General features: G+C 41.7%; 1 protein-coding gene across 1 annotated transcript in view; it reads right to left on the bottom strand.

Moving 5' to 3' along the window:
* frem2a (FRAS1 related extracellular matrix 2a) overlaps nt 1-20,050 on the bottom strand; it is a 69,817-nt gene that overhangs the window by 15,522 nt on the left and 34,245 nt on the right. Inside the window, exons 4-11 of the mRNA XM_084374529.1 lie at nt 16,978-17,208; nt 11,972-12,097; nt 10,467-10,718; nt 2,958-3,107; nt 2,639-2,848; nt 1,529-1,726; nt 942-1,106; nt 568-750 (exon numbers count right to left, since the gene is read on the bottom strand). Coding sequence (XP_084230655.1) covers nt 568-750; nt 942-1,106; nt 1,529-1,726; nt 2,639-2,848; nt 2,958-3,107; nt 10,467-10,718; nt 11,972-12,097; nt 16,978-17,208 — 1,515 coding nt within the window. The remainder of the gene's footprint in view (nt 1-567; nt 751-941; nt 1,107-1,528; nt 1,727-2,638; nt 2,849-2,957; nt 3,108-10,466; nt 10,719-11,971; nt 12,098-16,977; nt 17,209-20,050) is intronic.

The raw sequence follows: 20,050 nt of genomic DNA on the forward strand, positions 1-20,050 counted from the left end.
GGTGTCTCTGTGTCAGCCACTCCGCCCTGCTATCACTTGTTTCTGCACTATGTAACTTCATTGAGAGGGTCGGCTCACAGCGTTACATACATGTTTACTTTGACATACACATACATACACATAAAACTGTTATGATGTAATGAGTTTTGTTTGTAGTACATTACGTCTGACTTACTGTTACAGACCTGGGATTTGTATTCACGACAGTGTTGTCGCACTCAGAAACTGTAGGGGGCGCCAAATCGCACAAAATGCCAATTCCTACATAATGTTGCTTTACTGTGGCACGGTCAGTTTGGGGAGTAACTAATTACATGTAACACTGTTATGTAAATAAATGTAATTGTAATCTGGTACAGTTACTGAGAAAAAATATGTATCAGTTATTTTGGTTATCTTACTTATTACATCTTTAAAAGGTTAACTAGTAATCTGTAACCTATTACATTTCAAAACCTGCAATGATTTAAAGATTTAAAACGTCTGTATCTCCTCATTTTTTTAACAGTAAACTGCTACAATGTACCTGTAACCCTGAGAGCCGTAGGAGGACATGTGAATGTTTACCTTGAGACACGGGGTAGTAGTCCTCTCCTGAGATTGCTGACCCGTCTTTGGTGTGAACGCGGACCACTGACACTTTTGATGTGTCACCCACTCGTACCACAGGGATCCTCACAGTTGCCACGGCGCCGGCTTCCTTCGGTTCACTTACGCTGAACTTGGTTTCAGAAAAACGGATGATGGGTTCTGAAGTGCACAGGAAGGAAGAAAAAATGTAATACAGTGCGAACACACTGACCTTTAAATATCACTTCCCTAATAATCACTGCTGACGACAATTATAAATTAACACCAAAGCCGCTCAAGTATTCGGACAAATAAGAAGCTGGATTAACTACTTTTTCCACTTCTGTCTCCCGCCTCTTCATCTCACTTACTGTCAGCCGTGTCCTTGATTTTCACCAGGGTCTCGTTCAGAGCTCCCACTGATGCGCCAAACTGTGAGTCGCTCTTCGGGTTCCCTAAGACCAAACGCAGCTCTTCTCCTTCCTCGTACAGTGTGTCATCAACCAGTGACAGAACACACGGCTTCTCTGCCTCGCCTGGAGCGCACAGTGAGATGGTGATGACGGGGCATGTCAAAAAATGTAAGTGGAAGAGAGGATAGAATAAATTCCACAATAATTCTTTTTTTTTTACTTTACACAGCATATAACATATTATTTATATATTTTTTGTCTCTCTTTATTCTGTTCCACCAGAGTGTTTGGAAGCTGTTTGCACATATTGTGTAAAAAGAATACTGAACATGACAGCTCGGTAGGTAATGTGTGGAAAAATCGTGCAAGCGCCTGCAATGTCTGCAAGACACTATTGACTTTGCAAAAATAGTGTGACCAAAAACAGTTTGGAGCTGTTTATTGCATTAAAAAGGTGTAAAGGTATCACTTTCAAGACAGAAGGTAAATCTTTAAAAAACATGAGAGAGAGAGAGAAAACATGTGTGATGTGATTACTGAACCACCTGGTAGGAAGGTGATGATAGATGCATCCGTGTTTGGTCGCTCATCAAAGTCAGAGGCGACCTCTGCAGAGCCCTGACGGGTGTAACAGCGAACAGTGGATTTGTGTCTGATGTCGCCGCTGCGGTACACGGTCACTGTGATCTGGCCGTCACTCTCCTCTCCGGTGTACACCGCCTCGCGGAACTGGACCTTTGGCACTGTCAGGAGAATTCAAGAGGGTTTTAATGGTCCCTTACAGTATGACAAAGGGAGTAATCATGTCTCCTGTGCTGTCTGGGCTGAATTTAACTGGCTGAATGGATTTTTAAAAGCAAATCAAATAACATAGCTGTCGCAAGCATTTTCTGACCGAACATTGGTGATTAATGTTTTGGAACTATGAATACACAGTGACAGAAAAGTGACAAATAAATTGTTGTGTTATGTTTGGCTGCCATGAAAAGCTAGAAAAACATCTAAGCCGTCGACCCTTTTCAACACTTAGGGAAGTTATATTCCCTAATTACAATAATCCGTATTCAAACATAAGACATCTGAAACAACAATATTCAATTAAACAGTCAAATATAACATGAACAGTAAGGAGAAACAGGAATCAACAGCCAAACTTACAGCTCGAGGCTGTGCTTTGAGCTAAGTAATAACATCAGTATGCTAACATGGATCCAGTGACAATGCTAACACACTCAGCACCTTAGTTTAGCGTGATAGCATGGTAGAATGTGCTAATTAGTGCTAAAATGAAAGTACTGATGAGGATGATAGTAACGTAATGACGCATACATACAGAAGAAGCGGACAAATTGCAATTCTGACGCTGAATGAAGTTATTACAATTCAGTAGATTTGATGTATTTCAGAAAACTGCTAGTGGCAAATTTTCTTTACCAAATTTTGTGGTGTATCATCCAAAAATTGTCAAGACTTTCCATTAAAAGCAGCAAAAATGGGAACCTGCTGATATTACTAAAGAAAAAGTCATATCTGGTCAAGTCATCTGAACCAACAACAAACAGACTGAAAGACTGACATTGCCATCCCAACAGCCATGCTCAAAACTAAATAAACTGATAAAATACTGAAAGGTAAAAGTAAATCACATCACTTACAGTCAGACACAGAGTCATTGATGAAAACTGCAGCCTTCCCAGGTTCTCCCAGGATGCCGTTCACTGGCATACGCAGGACAAGCTCAAAGTGCTCAATCCCTTCCAGCTCTGGCTGTCCCAGGTCATCCAGAATGGTGACCCTGAACGTCTGCATGCTGACTCCCGGGGCGAAGTCCAGGTTACGACTGATACCCACGTAGTCGATGCCAGCTGCAGGAAGGACAGAGAGGAGGATGACAGTGAGTACGAAGGGCCAGCAGATGATTAATCATTTGGAATCAAGCAAAAGCAACAGCTGACTGTATGACCTGGAGCTTACCTTCTGCAGAGACAGGCTCAGCTTTGCGAGAGCGGACAGTGATGGTGCCAGTCTTGGACAGATCGGTTCCAGTCCTCCACACTTTGACCTCCAGATATCCATCACTCTCATCTACATGATACTCTACCTCTCCTAAGTAAAACACTGGAGCTGGAGGGCAAAGAAATCAAAAAAGGATGATAGTGACACAAGTCATTTCATGAGGCTTGTGACGTCCATAAATGTATCTACCATTGTACAGAAACTTTGTTCACAATGTTAGCTTTTGGGTATAAGTAACACGGTTTGGCCACTACAAAAACTGTCTTCAAAGCTTAGCACTCTTCCTGGGGCCTTGGAGCTAACTAGCTAACAGCAGCTACTGTTAGTAGCAGTTACTCTGGTGATATGCTGCCCCCTATGTGTTTGGAGTATGACTTCGTCAGGTGGCCAAGTCTTACATACTGCACCTTTAATTTAATGCAGAAATTTTACGTATTATATTTCTAAATTAGCAATATTTGTTAATTCTTGTAATCTGGTTCTACATTACATGTTCATCATGTTTCATCTTGTGATATCCGTGCTTGTTCTTTGTTGATGCAGTTTTAACTGTCCGACATCCTGCCATGAATTTCAGGACTATTTAGCACATTAAAAATTTTTTGGAGCTTACATTGATCAGTACACATTTGGGAACTGGTGGCCTTTTTAGTTTCATGTTGCCTTCTGCACCTGACGACTCTTATTAATGAAATTCAACCTCATCTGACCCACCTTTTAAGCAGGGTTCATATTTGCGACCGTGTTACTTTACTTTTTTGTTTAGTGTTAATGTTACTTGTCTCCTCTCGTTACGTGTGCACCTGTGGTAGCATTAGAGCAGTCAGCAGCCACCCGCAGTCTGACATGATTCGCTAGTAAAAGCCAGCAGCCGGACACAGAGGTCAAACAGCGACAGCCCATTAGTCTGAAGTTAAACTGCAGGGAGGCGTGACCTTTCAACCTTTCCTGGCCTTTCATCCCACCTCATTGTTACCATTCTTCTGACAGGAAACACTAACTACTTCCAACAGAAAAAGGATGCTGTTAGCACTGAAAAACAAGGTCTGTGCGTGTGTGTGTGCGTGTGTGTCTTTCGCTGAATGTGGCATAGTGAGATGGTAAGACAGAGAGAAAGAGGCCCCCTAGATGGCTCAAAGGCTTGTTTGAACTGGCATTGTTTCCTGAGGCAGCAAAGTGGAGGCAGTCCAATGTGTATTTGACAGCTTCATCTGTCTCACCCCTCCCCCTCCCCCCCCGGCCGTCAAGTCCAAAAAAACTGACAGAATAAAAGTTTTTCTGTGTCTGTTTTAAGCTGCCTCTCTTTTACTCAGCTCCTTTCTTATATTCTGGCACATAATCCAAAAATAGCAAGCGTATTGTAATTTTTTTGTGTCATGATCAAACACTTGCAGCAGTCCAGAGATATTTCCTCTCCTTTTCATTCACATTACTGATATATATATATGCTTTCATATTTTATTTATATACTTTAACTGGGCCGGATAACAAAGGCTAAGAACACAACACAACCGAAGGAATGAGAAAATTTAGTGCAGCTACATTTTGACTCTCAACTGAACTTAAATAAGTGACAGCCCAGGGCAAATCTATTCAGCGAGTATCACAGATCAAATGCAGCCTGAAGTCCTCTCTCTGCATCCAAAGACTTGTTTTCTCAATGCATCTATCAGTCTTCCCCGCATATGTTCCCCTCCTACACACTCACTTCACCTAACAGATGCAGCGCTGGTTTGTAATGCAAATAGAATGTGTGTGTTTGCACAAAGGCAGAGTAAAAGGAAAATTACAGATTGTGTAGGTGGGAAAAACAAATGGATAAAAAAAAAAAAATACTCCAAACAGTGAGGGAGCTGAGAAGTGTGTTGTTTTGGCAGATTATTATTGCATTAATACATGCTACGATAATAACAGAGGAACATGTAGGACGCGTGTTAAAAACTTCTGCTCGAGTGCTAATACACATGTCTGCATTCACACGTGTCCCGACAGCGCCCAGGGACAACAAAGTCTTGACACCACGTTGAGTGATGTCTGATGAGTGAAAACTGCGTCCCCTCTCCCCTCGGGGGCCATGTCTGCGGTTTAGCACTCTGAAGCATGTGTGAGGTCTGAGGAAGGTGTAAAGCCAAATTGTGATAATTACTATGTGTGGGTGTCTGTAGCCATTTGTGTGTCACTGCGCCTTTAAATACAGTTTACACAGCATTCTCAGCTGTCCTCTGGAGAAGGAAAAGAAAATATCACCCTGAGCCTGAGCTTTTCTTTTTTATGTTATAAACTCTCATACAAATACAGACATATAAGGAATTGGGCAATGATTAAGACGAGACGCGACAGGGAATCATTGGTTTTTTCACGCACTGGTCAATTTTGAGATTTTGGGTTAGGACATGTCGAAACAGGAAACATCAAACATGAACCTTCAGGTGCTCCAGTTCAGAATTCTGCTCTGGAAGTTTTAGCAAATCAGTGCATTTTAATTGAATGGCCTCATGTGCATATTTACACAGAACATTTAAATTGCCTTAATGTAAATAATCAACTGCAGAGGGTTCATTGTGATATCTACTAGTTAAAAATTGTACCCTATTCACCAATTTTAGTCTGAAATTCATGAAATTTTACCTTAAAGTTTTTACGTCCGCCGAACAGGTTATGCTTTCATCCGTGTCTGATTGTTTGTTGGTTTGTCAGCAGAATTACACAAAAACTACTGAATGGATTTCTGCAAAACATGGATGGATGGTGGGCCTCGGCCGAGAGTAGACCCCATTAACCTTTGGTGCAGATCAGATAAAGGGATGGATTCAGGAGTAGCTTCTCAGGGAATAATGCATGGATTCTGATGACAAAAATCTGGTGTGTTTAGGTGGCTGGTATCTATGAGTGAGTACAATGATGCATATCCAAATAAGATCCAGATCTCGCAGATTTAAATATGTCTACTGAATGCCATTCTAACTTAAATGTCTTTTCTGAGCCAGAATCTCCACTTCAGTAGCGCTTATATTCATGCACCAAACTTTCCAGCTTTACCCCAATCTATATTCTGAAGGTTTTTAAGGAGGAGTTTGCTCATATTTCATTCATTGCCTCATTTACTGAGCATTTTATTCGTGACAACATGTCGAAAAAATTGATTTTTATGGCTGTTGACAGTATTTCCTGATTTATGGAGTTAAAAAAAGTATCCAAAAATCTACAGAGTGAATCCAAAATTCACTCTGTAGAAAGTTTCGATTCTAAAATGTCAAAAATAATTTCGAACCTGGCTTTATCGAAGGTTTACAATTATTTTCTCAAAATATAAACACAAGTGCATTTTTGTTAGATGAGGCTTATTTGCAGTTTTAAACAACTATATCGCTAAACGTGAGGCACTGGGGAACTTTCATAGAGATATACTGTATATAAGTTAGTTTTTTCCCCATTCAAAATCTGTTATGCTTCATATATCATGTTTATTTTTATTGATCTTTGCTTTTTGGTGTTAAATCCTGGACAGTTTGACCTCTTTAGGCCTTGTTCAAATATTCAAATGAAACCTCACTGATTGTCATGATTACATTTGCAGTATGAATAGAAACTTCTTCATTTTAAAAGTCACAGGCCAAACAGGTTTGGAACAACACTCTTAGATGTGTTGATATCGGTAAGCTTATCATGGATGGATGGATTTTTGTTTCACTGCATGGTAATGTGCAAATCCTTGGCTTATTAATTTTCTTGTCTCTTTCTAATTTAATTTGTATGCTGCATGTAACAGGAGGCCAAATTAAGGGAGAAAATGAAGAAACGTTTTTGCTGCCTGTAAGCCAATTCAGGATGTGTGGTGGAAGATGCCATGCATGTATAATATAAAATTTAAATAATTTGGTTTCAGTATGTAATGTGTTGCCATACAATGACCGCTCTAATCTACCTCCTGGAGTAGAAAAAAAACCCACTTTCAATCTACAGCGGGTACAAAATGTACAAATGAGCAATGAGTGAGCAAATCTGCCGCTTTTGGGAAGTGTAACCAACAGTAAAGCTGGCCTAACATTGAGATGAAGGACAGGGCTTCCAAGAAATACTCTGAGCTAATCTACAATTCTACAAACTCAGCTGTGGCCATATGCACTGGGCTGAGAGGGCCTGAGTTGTCCTCTCTCCCTGGCAGGGCAGAAGGAGATGACAACACTCACTTTGAGTCAGACTGTGCAGCCATGCGGAGCGCAACACTCAGGGAGACAGGTACTGTAGACTTTAATCTGATAAAGCACTAAATCTAGCAGACACCCCTGGGTCTTTTTTTCATCCAAAGTGAGAGAAAGTGTGTGGTGTGTGTGTGTGTGTGTGTGCGTGTGAGGGAGAGTAAGTGGTAGTGGCGGTGAAATAGATGGAAGGAGAACAGCAGACTGAACTTGACTTTGACCTGGGGGAAGGAAAAATGGGGCTAGAGAGAGCACCAGCAGTCACACAAGTGCTTTTCTCACCACTTACTAGAATTCGAGGTCTAACATTACCTCGGCGTGCATGCACGTAAACACACGTGCGCGGCAGACGCAGGCAGCCGCACGCACAAGCACACACAGTGCGTTGTAACTCTTGTTTCGCTATTTTCCTGGGCGAGTTCGGTTAGCGCCAATGTGAAGGAGGCTGCGGTGTGAGTGCCAGGGTGCAGGTATTAGAGCACTGTCAGACAGTGTATTATCCTCCGGGAGGCTAAAAATGACACATCATCTCCCACTGGAGCTGGGCGTTCACAAACACATTTCCATTCCTTTGAACTCAGCATCACGTATGAAGTCTTCTGACAATTTACTAACAATCAGACTGTGTGTCATGTTTCTTGTTAACTAGCCCCAAGATGCGTCCACACACACACAAACACACACACATCCAATTTGGCACAATTGCTTGTATCCCTAAATGAGTTCTCGGTAGTAAGTTGTCATTGTTTTATTTATTCCAGTCTGCAGTTTTGGCATTAGCATGACAGCCCCTCTCTGACACTGTTCTTTCCGCTACAAACAATTCAGAACTGATTGAAAGAGCTGACAAAAAGCAAGACTCTGACAGGAAGAGGATCAAATGTCTGTGAAAGAATTCTTACTTTTCAAAGATTTTTATCCGAACTTGGAAATACAGCCTGGCCCACATACAACAAAACATGTGTTGCTGAAGACTGAACTAGTATTTTGGTGATAACCAGATCCTCCGTACTCAGCTGTCGGTTTCCTTATTAACCAACGCAATATTGTTTAATTTTGGTGTACCAGGTGTAATGAATCTGCTTTTCCTATTTCCAATCTGAAGAAGGGGTAAAAGCTGTGGTGTGGTGGAGTACTCAGATCTTTCCCATAAAGGGCAACACCACCAATTTTATATATCAAGGTGTGTTTACAGGTCTCGAGAAATAGTACTACATAGGTGCATAGGAAGCTGCATGTAATCTGATAAAATTGCCTCCAGTGATGTCACTCAGTGGCCGAGTTGCATTGTGGGTAATGTAGCTGCCATATTGTGAGAAGCAGTCCTATAACACCGTTGGAGTTTAAAAACAAATGATCGAAATCGAATCAAATTCTGGCGCCTACATTACCCACAATGCAACCAGCCACTGAGTGACATCACTGGAGCCAATTTCACAGATTAGATGCAAGCCTTCTCTAGAGCCACAAACCTTCATACTACTTTTTTCACATAGAGTACTCCCAAACACCTGTAAACACGCTTTAATGTGTAAAATTGGTGGAGTTAACCTTTAGGTAAAGCTAATGTTAGGGCAGTACAGTATACTGGGCGCATACTACAGCCATTCTTACATTATTTCCACAAACTGGCAACGACCAAGGCTGTTGATCGCACACAGATACCACGTGATACCAACTGTGTGATACTGTCGGCTGAGAGACCGACTGTCAGAATTCTTACACAGACATAAACAAAACAATCATTTTGGACCTGACGAACATTTTTTTAATTATTGATTAACAATCATAATAATGTTTTTAAGGAAAATAAATACTTTTATTCTGCACCTTTCTGCAAGCTCTGTAGATGTATTTAAAAAAAAACAATTATTTGTCTACAAGTGTTCAATATGACCTTTAAGTTATCAAATAAATGAGCAAACTGAGTAAAGAGTACACTAGTTCCTTCTGAAATGTAATAGAGTATATTTAAACAGTAAACAGAAATACTCATCTACATTAAAACATTAATATTGTACTTGAGCACAGTACTCAGTGGCTTTTAATATCACTCCTCTCCTCGCTCTCCCCTAGAGTGCCTGAAAAACTTTTCTCCTTCTGTTCTGTAAAGTTATTTTGGATGGCAACCAACTGCAGATGCTACAGAATACGACAAGTAATGAAGTAAATTTCCACTAAACAAGGTGCGTAGAAATAGAAAAATTAAAATTAAACATCCATCTGGAGCGGTGTAGTCAGTGAAAACAAGTCATTTACGCCCAGTTGGAATAGATGTAGGTCAACCAGATCTTGTTTTGTTGTTGATATATCTTCCTCAGAACTCGTCTTAGAATATTGCCAAGCACCGTGGGGCTTAAAGTCTTACTCTGAGTCTACTCACAGACAACCAGGGCATATTTTACAGTTTGCATTTTCCTAGTAAAGACGGCAGAATGGCGGGTGAGCTTAGAAGCCTGTACAATGAATTCCACAGTGGATGTAAGGACAGGGAAGAATTCCTTGACACCATCTATATTGTCTTAAAGACGCAGCGCTGCATCGCTGGTATTTGACTAGTGCTCCCTTGAAAAACTTTCACTGTAACAGTCTATAGCATGGCATTTAACAAAAAAAAGCTGGAGCGGAGACATTCAATTTCACTAAGTCTACAAAGTAAATCAATGCAGAGTATGAATGAAATGTTAGCGAGGGCCTGCAGATTGGAATAGGTATTTCCCAGCAGGCCTCTCCTTCCCCTGATAAATCCTCTACTCTATTTCTCCGCCTTTCAGAGGATGTAATCTGTTTTGTCCATGTGATGCTCTAACAGGATGAAAGCAGACCAGGGACATGAGTGATAATGTAGTCCCTCTGGACTGCCGCGTGAGTCTCGATTGTAATTAAAACCTGTCTGACTGACAGCGAGACGGGACTTTGATTCCATCTGTCTGCTGCCGGCGTGCTGTCTTTGTCAAGGTGTTTCCTTGCATCCTGTATGCCTCAACAGCCAGAAAGTTTGTAAACAACTTTAATTGAGAGATCTTTTGCGATATAAAGCCCCTGATGACAATTTTGGAATGGCAGAACGTCTAGCACTGTGAATTCACACCCGCACGCTGTGTTTACGTGTCTCTGTCCGCGTCTATATGCATGTGGTGTTTCACCTGAAAGCCCTACTCATACACACACCAAGCAAACGTTGACGAAATCTTCTCAGCCTCTCTTTGCAGCCAAAACGGACACATTAATACGTGCATATTAGCAGCGAAGAATCGCCCCGTCTTACCATCATCCATATCTTCCAAGATGTTGACCTTCGTCGTGGGGTAGTGCCTTCCCAGACGCCCCCCGACAGGCAGGGACAGGGTGACGTTGAAGCTCTCTTCTCCCTCGTACAGAGAGTCGTCGATGATCATCACGCGGCACTGCTTCTCCCTCTCGCCCTTGTCGAAGCGAAGGATGCTGCCGTGCTCCTCTGGGCGGGAGATGTAATCCGAGTAGGACAGGACGGTGGTGGGAATTGTCCCCGTGGCGGAACCTTTAGAGGGAACAGGTGAGGACAGCGAAACGTGCTTTTAAAATGTGCTAATTATCAAAAACACACGATTAAAACGTGTTCGTGAAAAGGCATCAGAATACTTGAGCCCCCCGTAAATATGACAGGCAATTTTTTTCCTGTAATGGATCCACTTCCTTTCAATTTAATCTCGTTCACACTGTTAATGTAGCTATTACGGTTTGTGAAAATGTAAGCTTTAATTACAGTAAGACCATCGCATGAGTCAGCGGATTAGTTTTAATGCCAGAACGCCATGGGAACGGACCACCCCCACAGGTCTTCTCAAAATCAAACCTGCGGTAGCCACTACAGTCTCTTGGCATTTAACAACAGTGCCGTCATTAGGCTTATCAGTTTATGCATTACGCCTTCGTGTTTGTCTAAATCTATTTCCCGGCATTTATCTGCATGAGGATGCACGTACACATTGTCACTCTCACCTGATCGGAAAATGAGAGCAATTTGAATGTTGGCTGGATGGCTCGGTGGGTGTGTATTCTCATGATCATAGAAATCACATAGGAGTACTACAGGCAGCAGTGTGTCTACATAATCCTCTTACTCTTACTTTGATCATAACGGTGACACTATGCTACGGACCACACAGGCTGCAAAACAGCAAAGAATTGAGTAACAAAACTGACGGAAGGATCGGAGTGTGAGATAAAGGCACGACTACAAATCTGTCTGCTACTTCATCACCACACACGGCGCCATGGATTTATCAATACGCGGCATAATTAAGGCTACTGATATTTCAGAGCCATGGTCAGGGCCATAGATTCTAACTAATCTATGGCCCCGTCTACGGATCAATGACTAACATGTATAACTAAACAACGCCTCTGCCTGGTACGCTCTCTGTTTCGAGGGAAGAAAGAGGGGGGATGCCAGGTTAACAAGGTTGATGATATCCCAGCACATCTCCCCTCAAATCGCCTTTTGGATAAGCATTAACATTACATTAAAACAACATGGTTAGCATAGTTAGAGGGCACAATCTGTGGTCCAAACATACATCTCAGTTAGCTGTTCTTCAGCTGCTGTTTTGCTTTCTTTGCACAACCTGCGTAACATTTTGATTCAGCAAATGTGGTCAAACATTGTTCACTGAGCCTTAAATTAAAAACATTCACCATCAGACGTGAACAGTCTTGCCAGCAAGGCAGCAGGCAGGCAGGGCACACTGAGGGTTAACGGGTTAGATGAGGTGAAAAAAGGCTAGTCCATACCCTGCTGTGTGTAGCAGACCACCATGAGCTCCTGGCTGATGTCTCCGCTGCGGTGCACCGGGATGAAAAGCTCTCCCACATCTTCCTCCACTGAGTGGATCTGTTCCGGGAAGAACACCGTCGACTCTGTTTGGAAGAGAGACGAGAGCAAGCAGAGGGAGTCAGAGGGGGGAAAAAAGGAAAAGGGTAATGATATGTATAACAATCTGCAAAAATCCACAGTACATTAGGCCATCAAGGACTGATACGGGCTTTTGTTCTCGCTCTGCATTAGCGAGCCGCAGCTGACATTTTTTTATTCGGATCTATTGAAGTGGTGGTCCTGTGGCGTGCTTATTCATATTCAAAAATAACTCCCAATCACAGTTTTCAGTTTGATGCAACCAGAGGTGCTCTTCAAAGAGACCCCTCAGGAAGTTTTTCTCACTGCCTGGTGTGTCGCAGACAATTACACATGCAAGCTCCTCAGAGTGAATCAGCTGGGAGCTTCACATATCGACGACTCCTCTGTACTCCAAAGGGTCAGCCAGACCATCCCTCTTATTTTCTTTCTCTCTACTTCCAACTGCTCTCTCCGTCTCTGAGAGGAGTTTGTGATTGAGAGAGAGACTGAGAGCCAGTGAAAGCATCATCTATCAAAGCGAGGAACTTACTGCCATTATAGAAACAATAAGTGTTGGAGCTATTTTCCACAGACGCACAGGGACCAATAAAAATACTAAAAGAGTGGACTGTGCTCCGGCTCGTCCCAGATCTTCTTGTGACTTTGTCCCCCCTCCCGCGCTCTCTCTGTGAGTGAATGATGGGAACCTCAAAAACACTTGTGGCTTTGCTTGCGCAACAAGAACTTGCATTAAAACGGCAAGTGCCGGAGCGTGATAAATAGGCGACAACCAGACAGATTTGGATGCTTGATTCAACACCCGGCGTAAAAAAAGAAAAAAAAAAGAAATCAACACCTGAGATGACTCTTTGGGATGGAGTCATCAACATAAGACAATCTTACGCACCGCGGGGGGTCAAACATTTCTCTTCTCGCACGGTAACTCTCCCTAAATTGTTCTCTCTCCTCTCAATCTTCTCCCCTCTCCTCCAGTTCTCTTTTCTGTCACTGCCTACAATCTGTCACTCCCCAGGGGGGTACAGGGACTCATAGCAGGGGATTGGGGTCCACTGCTTACCTATTACACACACACACACACACACACACACACACATACATACACACATTGCTATACCTTGATTTTCCTCTCTCTCTCCCCACACATACACCGCACACCTCCTCTCCTCGCAGTACTTTCACATTTCACCTCACACTTGGCTCTAGCAGTGCCTCTAAATCCACACAAGATTCAGGAAAAGCACATTTTCAGCCAAGTGGGTCAAGTTCACCCTCCTAGAGGAAAACACAGAGTCATTTTAAAACATTCATAGGGAGGGTGAAAAAAACCACACGTGCTACTACAGACGGTGTTAAAATAGAGTATAGTCGCACCTGATCTTGCTAGGGTTCTTGGCAAAAACAATAAAAAATCTGTTTGGCTTTTATGTTTATGACTAGAACTTCTCCATTATTGATGATAATTTCATGAATATTCGATGGAACAGTTTCTACTCTGTGGTTGTTGCTCTGATAGTTGTGCATTTCACTCATACACCAGCTTGTAAAACCGGTTACACCCCTAAAATGAAAGTGCAAATGTAAAACAAACAGGCCTCTAGAAACCTCCAGCGGATGGCATTATCAACCTAAACACAGCGCAACGGCAGCCTCACAGGTCACAGTCCTCCATCTGACGTGCCCTATAGCAGTCAGGAGATTTTACATCCTAACTGAGACAAAGCTTTTATAATTACACAGAGATGTGCTTGAATGCAGCTGGCCTTGCGATTCCATCAGTGGGAAAAAAAAATAAATGACGAGACAGAAAACAGTTCATCATTTAGCAAATGACCTTGGTGTAAAATGCAGTTAAGTAAAAGCTCTACTGATGTATAGCATCCTCGCTGTAGAGGAAGCAAGAAAGATATCGCTGTGGCAAGATGCAGGGGCTGCTCGCAGCAAACACTCAAACAGCAGGCTGCCACCTTCATCTTTAGTCAGCACTGTGCATGGATTATATATGAAAGACAGCCATAAAGTTTTGCAGGAGGAATGCTGGGCTATCACACTCTGTAATTAAACAGAGTTTGTGTCTGCTGCAGCACTTTAAGTGGGTGTACCACGAGCAAACGAACGCAGAAGAAGCCCAGGCCTTACTATTAATCAAAGTAGCAACAGGCCAACAGAGAATGATGGCATAGCGTACACATTTTTACAACTAAAACAAAACGAAAACAATAAAGAAGAGCTCCAAGCACCGAGAGACTGTCCGTTCTGTTAGAAGAAACTCAGCTTATTACGCTCTCCTTAATTCTGGAACGCTTTCTGTTGAAGCTTAGCGATCCTCTCGCCTTCTCTCGAGCCATTAGCCTAGCTGACACATCCTCCGGGGAGGGAATCTCCGGGCTAACCAGAAGACCAGACAAAGCCAGTTTTCATCATTAGAGAGCGAAGCTGGAGTACAGCTCACACCACAATCATAGCTAGAGCCCATTAGAGTACAGAGTGGCACATCTCTGTCACATTAGACAATCCCCGGAGATGACAGAAAACAAAACAGCCCCTGCCCTCCACACACACACCATAATTAACCCACAGGGGAGGATAGATTGAAGAGCGAGAGTGTGAGGGGGAGCGAGAGAGAGAGATCAAGACCGAGTGGAAGAGAGAGAGAGAAGATAAATAAGAGGGGGAGAGCGATGAGAGCAGCTGTTGCGTGTCACCATAATGGAGGTTTCAGTGTTTCCATCTTTGTTGCACATCTATAATTACATAAAAGTTGCACCGAGCAGTGGAGTAATGCATACCAAAAAAGTGCAGGAGAAGTAAGTCTGGCCTTGATTGAGCGGAGCAGCCAGTCTGTCGCGCTGCTCAATATTCCATTAACATTTCAATTTGCAGGCACAGACACAAAGAACGAGGCCTGTGAAAACGGCAGACTACAAACTATTTATGAGAGAAGGCAAAAGAGAAGAAGTTTCAGGAGTTAATCATTAGTTTGACTAATGTTTACCATCACTGAACAGCAGAATCACTCCCTTGTCTTTCATTTGTCCGATGACTACAGACAAAAACAATAATCACATGCATTGCTTTTTCTGAATGGGTTTCAAGAAGAAGTAAGCATTCTCCGCAGCACTTCCGGTGATGTAAAAACCCAACGCTATCATGAATCTCTACTGGCTGTCATGTTAAAACTGTGTTTCCACTCCTTGCCAGGAGGCAGATTTGACATGACTCTATATCTACAGTAGACAATGTTTATATTGACTATTGCTCAGTCTCTTTGTGCCAAGTTGACTGATGCCTCGCACAACAAATGTGATATGCTGTAAAGGGTGATGTATTTTTCATTGCGTTGTAACAGGAATAGCCTTCTTGAGTGGCAGTTGGGACTTTGTGCGATGTGCATTATGAATGTCTTCGCCGTAGCTGCAGTCTTATTTTCCCGTCAGGTGGGTAAAGCAAACACAACTGCTTTCTATAGGTTCTATTAACCTGTGTGTTCAATCTCCCGCTCTGTCTGTCAGTAGAGATTGCGTTTGAATATCATTTCTAACAATGGATTCCACATTGAAAAGAGACAGTAAACTGAATAAAAATATATTTATGATGAGTTATTTCCTGATACAACACATTTTTCACAATCTTTGTCAATCAAGTTTCTCATTTGAACTTGTTATAGATGAAAACACTTGGTATTCTCCATCTGTATTCAATATTTAGAAAAGATTTCTTCCAGGATACAACAATCCTCTGAATGCTCTGACTACATTTCGGATTTTGTATCCGTGGAAAAGAATACCTCCATCATACTGTCACCACAACAATTACTCAGATCTTTTAACTTAAGTTTTTTCTCTTGTTCCCACAGCTGAATGTTTGCCTTTCACTGTGTAGAAAGGTGTATGTGCAGAATTTGACAAAAGAATGCTGTTTTCACATTCATCATGCCAGAGAATTACTTTTGATGCATTTCATATCAAACAGGACTTTTTACTCAAGTACTGTTCATAAGGGTGACTTTCACTTTCACCAAAGTAATGTTTTAGCACAATATTTTTACTTTTACTTAAGAATGACCTTTGGGTACTTTTTTAACAAAATTTGACTTAAGTAAAAGCAATCTCACAATCTTAATGTACTCAAAATCATGCCTGTTTCAGATTAATATATTTTAATTGGATTATAACCACGGCTGCATTAATGTGTCAGCATGACTTGAATGTTACAGCTGGCAAAGGGGAAGCTAAAAATGTTACTACTTTATATAGTGCTAGCAGCTAAATCTACAATATCATATCATAATCATCCCTCATTATATCATCATTATGTTGATTATATTTTCTATTTACAATTTAAATCTTTTAACTAAAGCTTTCAGTTAAATGTAGTTGAGTGAAAATAATTATTTATATAACAGAGATGTAAAAAGTACCCAAAAGTCATACTTGAGTAAAGATATTTTGTCAAAATCTTACTTTGGTAAGAGTAACCCATACAAATTGCACTTTAGTAAAAGTCTTAAAGTATCTGAAATCAAATGTACTTCAGTATCAAAAGTTAAAGTAAATTATACATAGATTTAAATGTATGCATATAGCTACTGTATACACTGGGTCAACCTATGATGAGCCTGGTTGATATTCAGCATTTTCTCTGATCATCTGCAAAGTAACCAGTAACTCAAGTTATCAAACAAATGTAGTTGAGTAAAAATGTTAACACATTTTTGCCTCCAATATGTAATAGAGGAGAAGTACAAAAGAAGCAGAAAATGGAAATACTCATGTAAAGTACAAGCGCATCAAAATTGGACTTTAAGTACAGTGCTTGAGTGAATATACTCAGTAAAATTCCATCTCTGCATTATGTAGCGTAGAGTAAGTAATGCAGTACTGACCGTCATTTGGATCCAGGATCTCGACTGTCGCTGTGGAAGGGAACTCCATCACTCCCATCACCGGCTCGGACAGCAGAATCTGGAAGGTCTCGGCCTGCTCGTACTTCCCATCAGTCAGTATCCGAACCCGCCACGTGGCTTTGGTCTGGCCCGGGTTGAACTGGACCTGCCTCTGGGACTTACCCTTGAAATCCTCCTCCATCTTTGCGCTGCCATCCTTGGTGCTGATGCCTTGAGAAACAGAGACATTGACAGACGTAAGGATAAAAAATACAAGGGATGGAGCGCGGGCCAGATGATTAAAAAAATGTGACAGAGAGGAAGAAGAGGAGATGAAACAAAGAAAGCGACCATGAAAGGGATGACAGGCAGGAGAGAAACAGATGAAAAACAGATTAGATATTCACACCCTTTAATGTTGTTCAGAGAGTGGTGCGAAAAAGAGCGCTGCGTCTATTTTTCTTCACTGATCACTTACAGAGCCTGAGGAATGTGTGAAATGAATTTGTGACTGAAGCGTTTAAATAAGCATATTCCACCTTACTGAGATGGATTAGCCACCATGATTATTTCCCGAGGGTGAGGTATGCATGCATGTGTGTGTCTGCGTGTGTGTGTGCACCACCTTCTTTTCTCTTCAAGTGTCTCTTTCATTAATAATAGCCCTTTCATGTGAATCCACTTTACAACAATCCATCTAACATTCATGCTCATCGATACACCTCCTTCAAAGTCGGAGAGCTTACTGGTGCCACTGGGTTTTACATCAAACACACATCAAGGAAACCCAGGTGGCAGGAGCCATACAATAATGCATTACAGCTGGAAATATGCTGTTCATATTCCTTTGTCTACATTCGCGGCGCCTCATGAGAACGAGCTGAGCGGAGGCACGCCGGGCCGATGCACGTGGCTGTAAGTAAAAAGGATTTGTTGTTGTCTTTATTCTGACGGAGAAAAAGAGAATGTGACAAACGCATGCAGATGAGACCGGTTACATTAGATCAAACATGCAGTAAGACCTGAGAGGTGAGTACTGTATGCAAAAATATAAGATGAAAATCATTGTACACAAAGGAATACACATTTTTACACAGTCATACATACACCTTATTGGAAAAAATCTATACTATTGGCTATATACTGTATCAGTGAGATTACAGGCGATAAATGGAGCCAATAGTGTGAAGCCAAATTGCGTTCACTGACTTCACAAGCGCAGCATCTACACAAGATACAGTAGGCGGTGCATTGAAGAAGAAGAAGACGAGGAAGGAAAACGAGAGGACGTCGAACTGCTGTGACTAGTAGACTAGAGAGACAAGCATGCAGTCACCGGTGTGGACGGTTTATACAGTTTCAGAGGACGTCAACACAATTGCGACACATGTTCTACAAGAGGAAGGAAAAAGTTCTAGCACAACACGTATTATTATAGCTGAGGAATATGAAATCATCCATCTCTGCTCACTACATCTTTACCCTCAGGTGTGAATAAATTACAGGTTTTAAATTATTTTAATAAAATCACAATGCTAAATTATCAGTTAACTTATTGGTACTGACCATGAGAAGCAGGAGATTATTGTGTTCAGCTATCAGCTGTGTAAATGACCCCCATGCAAAGTTTACGTTTATGATGCAGCTGTATATGCTTTTATTTTGTTACTTTCTGTAAAAACTGGATTTTGGAAGGACTTACAGTACACGCATGTAAAAAGTGAAACTGGTGGATACAGTGCAGCAATCTAACGGTGATAAAAGAAATACAGGGAGGCTGGAATAAAAGGAGTTCAGCTTCAGTCGAGTATTTCGGTCCAAATGTTTTGTGTTTTGTTATTTTGCTCACTTTTCTGTGTATACAGAGGAATGTATCGAGTTGATGTATTCTCTAATGAGCAAGCTAATGTATTATTTTCTTCTGCTGTTCAATTTCTGTTTAGCTCTTGCATTGGTTTATGACCTGCAAGAGAAAGAAAAGACACGTCATTAGACTACCAGGCTAACTTCTTTCAACTTGAATGCTACAGGCTGAAAAAAATCCATATCGCACATCACTACTTTCACCAATTATATTCATTAAGGAGCCACAACACGAAACTAGAAGCCTCAAGGTGGTTATGAATTATTTTTGGAGTTAAGCCTTGGATTTCTGGGTCCATCATTGTGCCAGTTTTTTGTTTTGTTTTTTGTCAAGAGTCACTGGCCAGATACGATTCAGAGTAAACTGAGTATCTGGATGTTTGGTTTGATTGCGGTAAGTTCTTCAGCCAAACACCAAAACATCAACAGTCCAGCAAAAACTTCTCTGTTGACTCACTGTTTTGGACCAAATCAAAGTCCCATTAACAACCCGTTTTTTCCACCAGAGCCCACCTTAATGCAATGCTGCACCATCTCACATTCAACCTGCAGTAAATTCAATATGACACCCTTGGATGGCCGCGGCTCAGGGGGTAGAGTGGTGGCCCACCAATCGTAGGGTCGGTGGTTTGATCCCCAGCCCCTGTAGTCAACATGTCGAAGTGCCCTTCAGCTACTGATACTGAACACCAAATTGCACCCAGCGGTGAATGCTGACTTCTGCTGTAAAGTGCTTTGAGTGGTCGGCGAGACTAGAAAAGCGTTTCATAATTACAGTCCATTTACCCTCGTTCACTTCATTTTCCTTCACATTTTTGTCAACAACCTCACGTGGCGCACCAAGGCATTGTTTTCTCAACTCTCTCATTCTCTCTGCTTTTTCTCAAGAAATGCCATTATCACCCTGAACTCTGAAATGCAGCTGAACTAATACATGTAAAAAAAATAGCATTTCAGGGAAATCTTAAGACACAGTAGTTCAGTGAGGAAAATATGTTGTTGTAATGTTGTTGGGCATAACTTTGGACTACACCAAGTATATCAAAAAAGTCTTTCCTTTATATTCCTTGGATATAAAGTGCTGTATTGCTTGAATGGGTAAAGTGGCGTGTGACATAGAGCGCTTCCAGGGGTTGAAAGACGAGCGAAGAGCTATCTAAATGTAGTCCATTACCATCTCTTTAACCAATCCCACACATTTGGGCAATGC

Source organism: Pagrus pagrus (genome assembly GCF_965226575.1).
Source record: "Pagrus pagrus genome assembly, chromosome: 14".
NCBI classification, from domain to species: Eukaryota; Metazoa; Chordata; class Actinopteri; order Spariformes; family Sparidae; genus Pagrus; species Pagrus pagrus.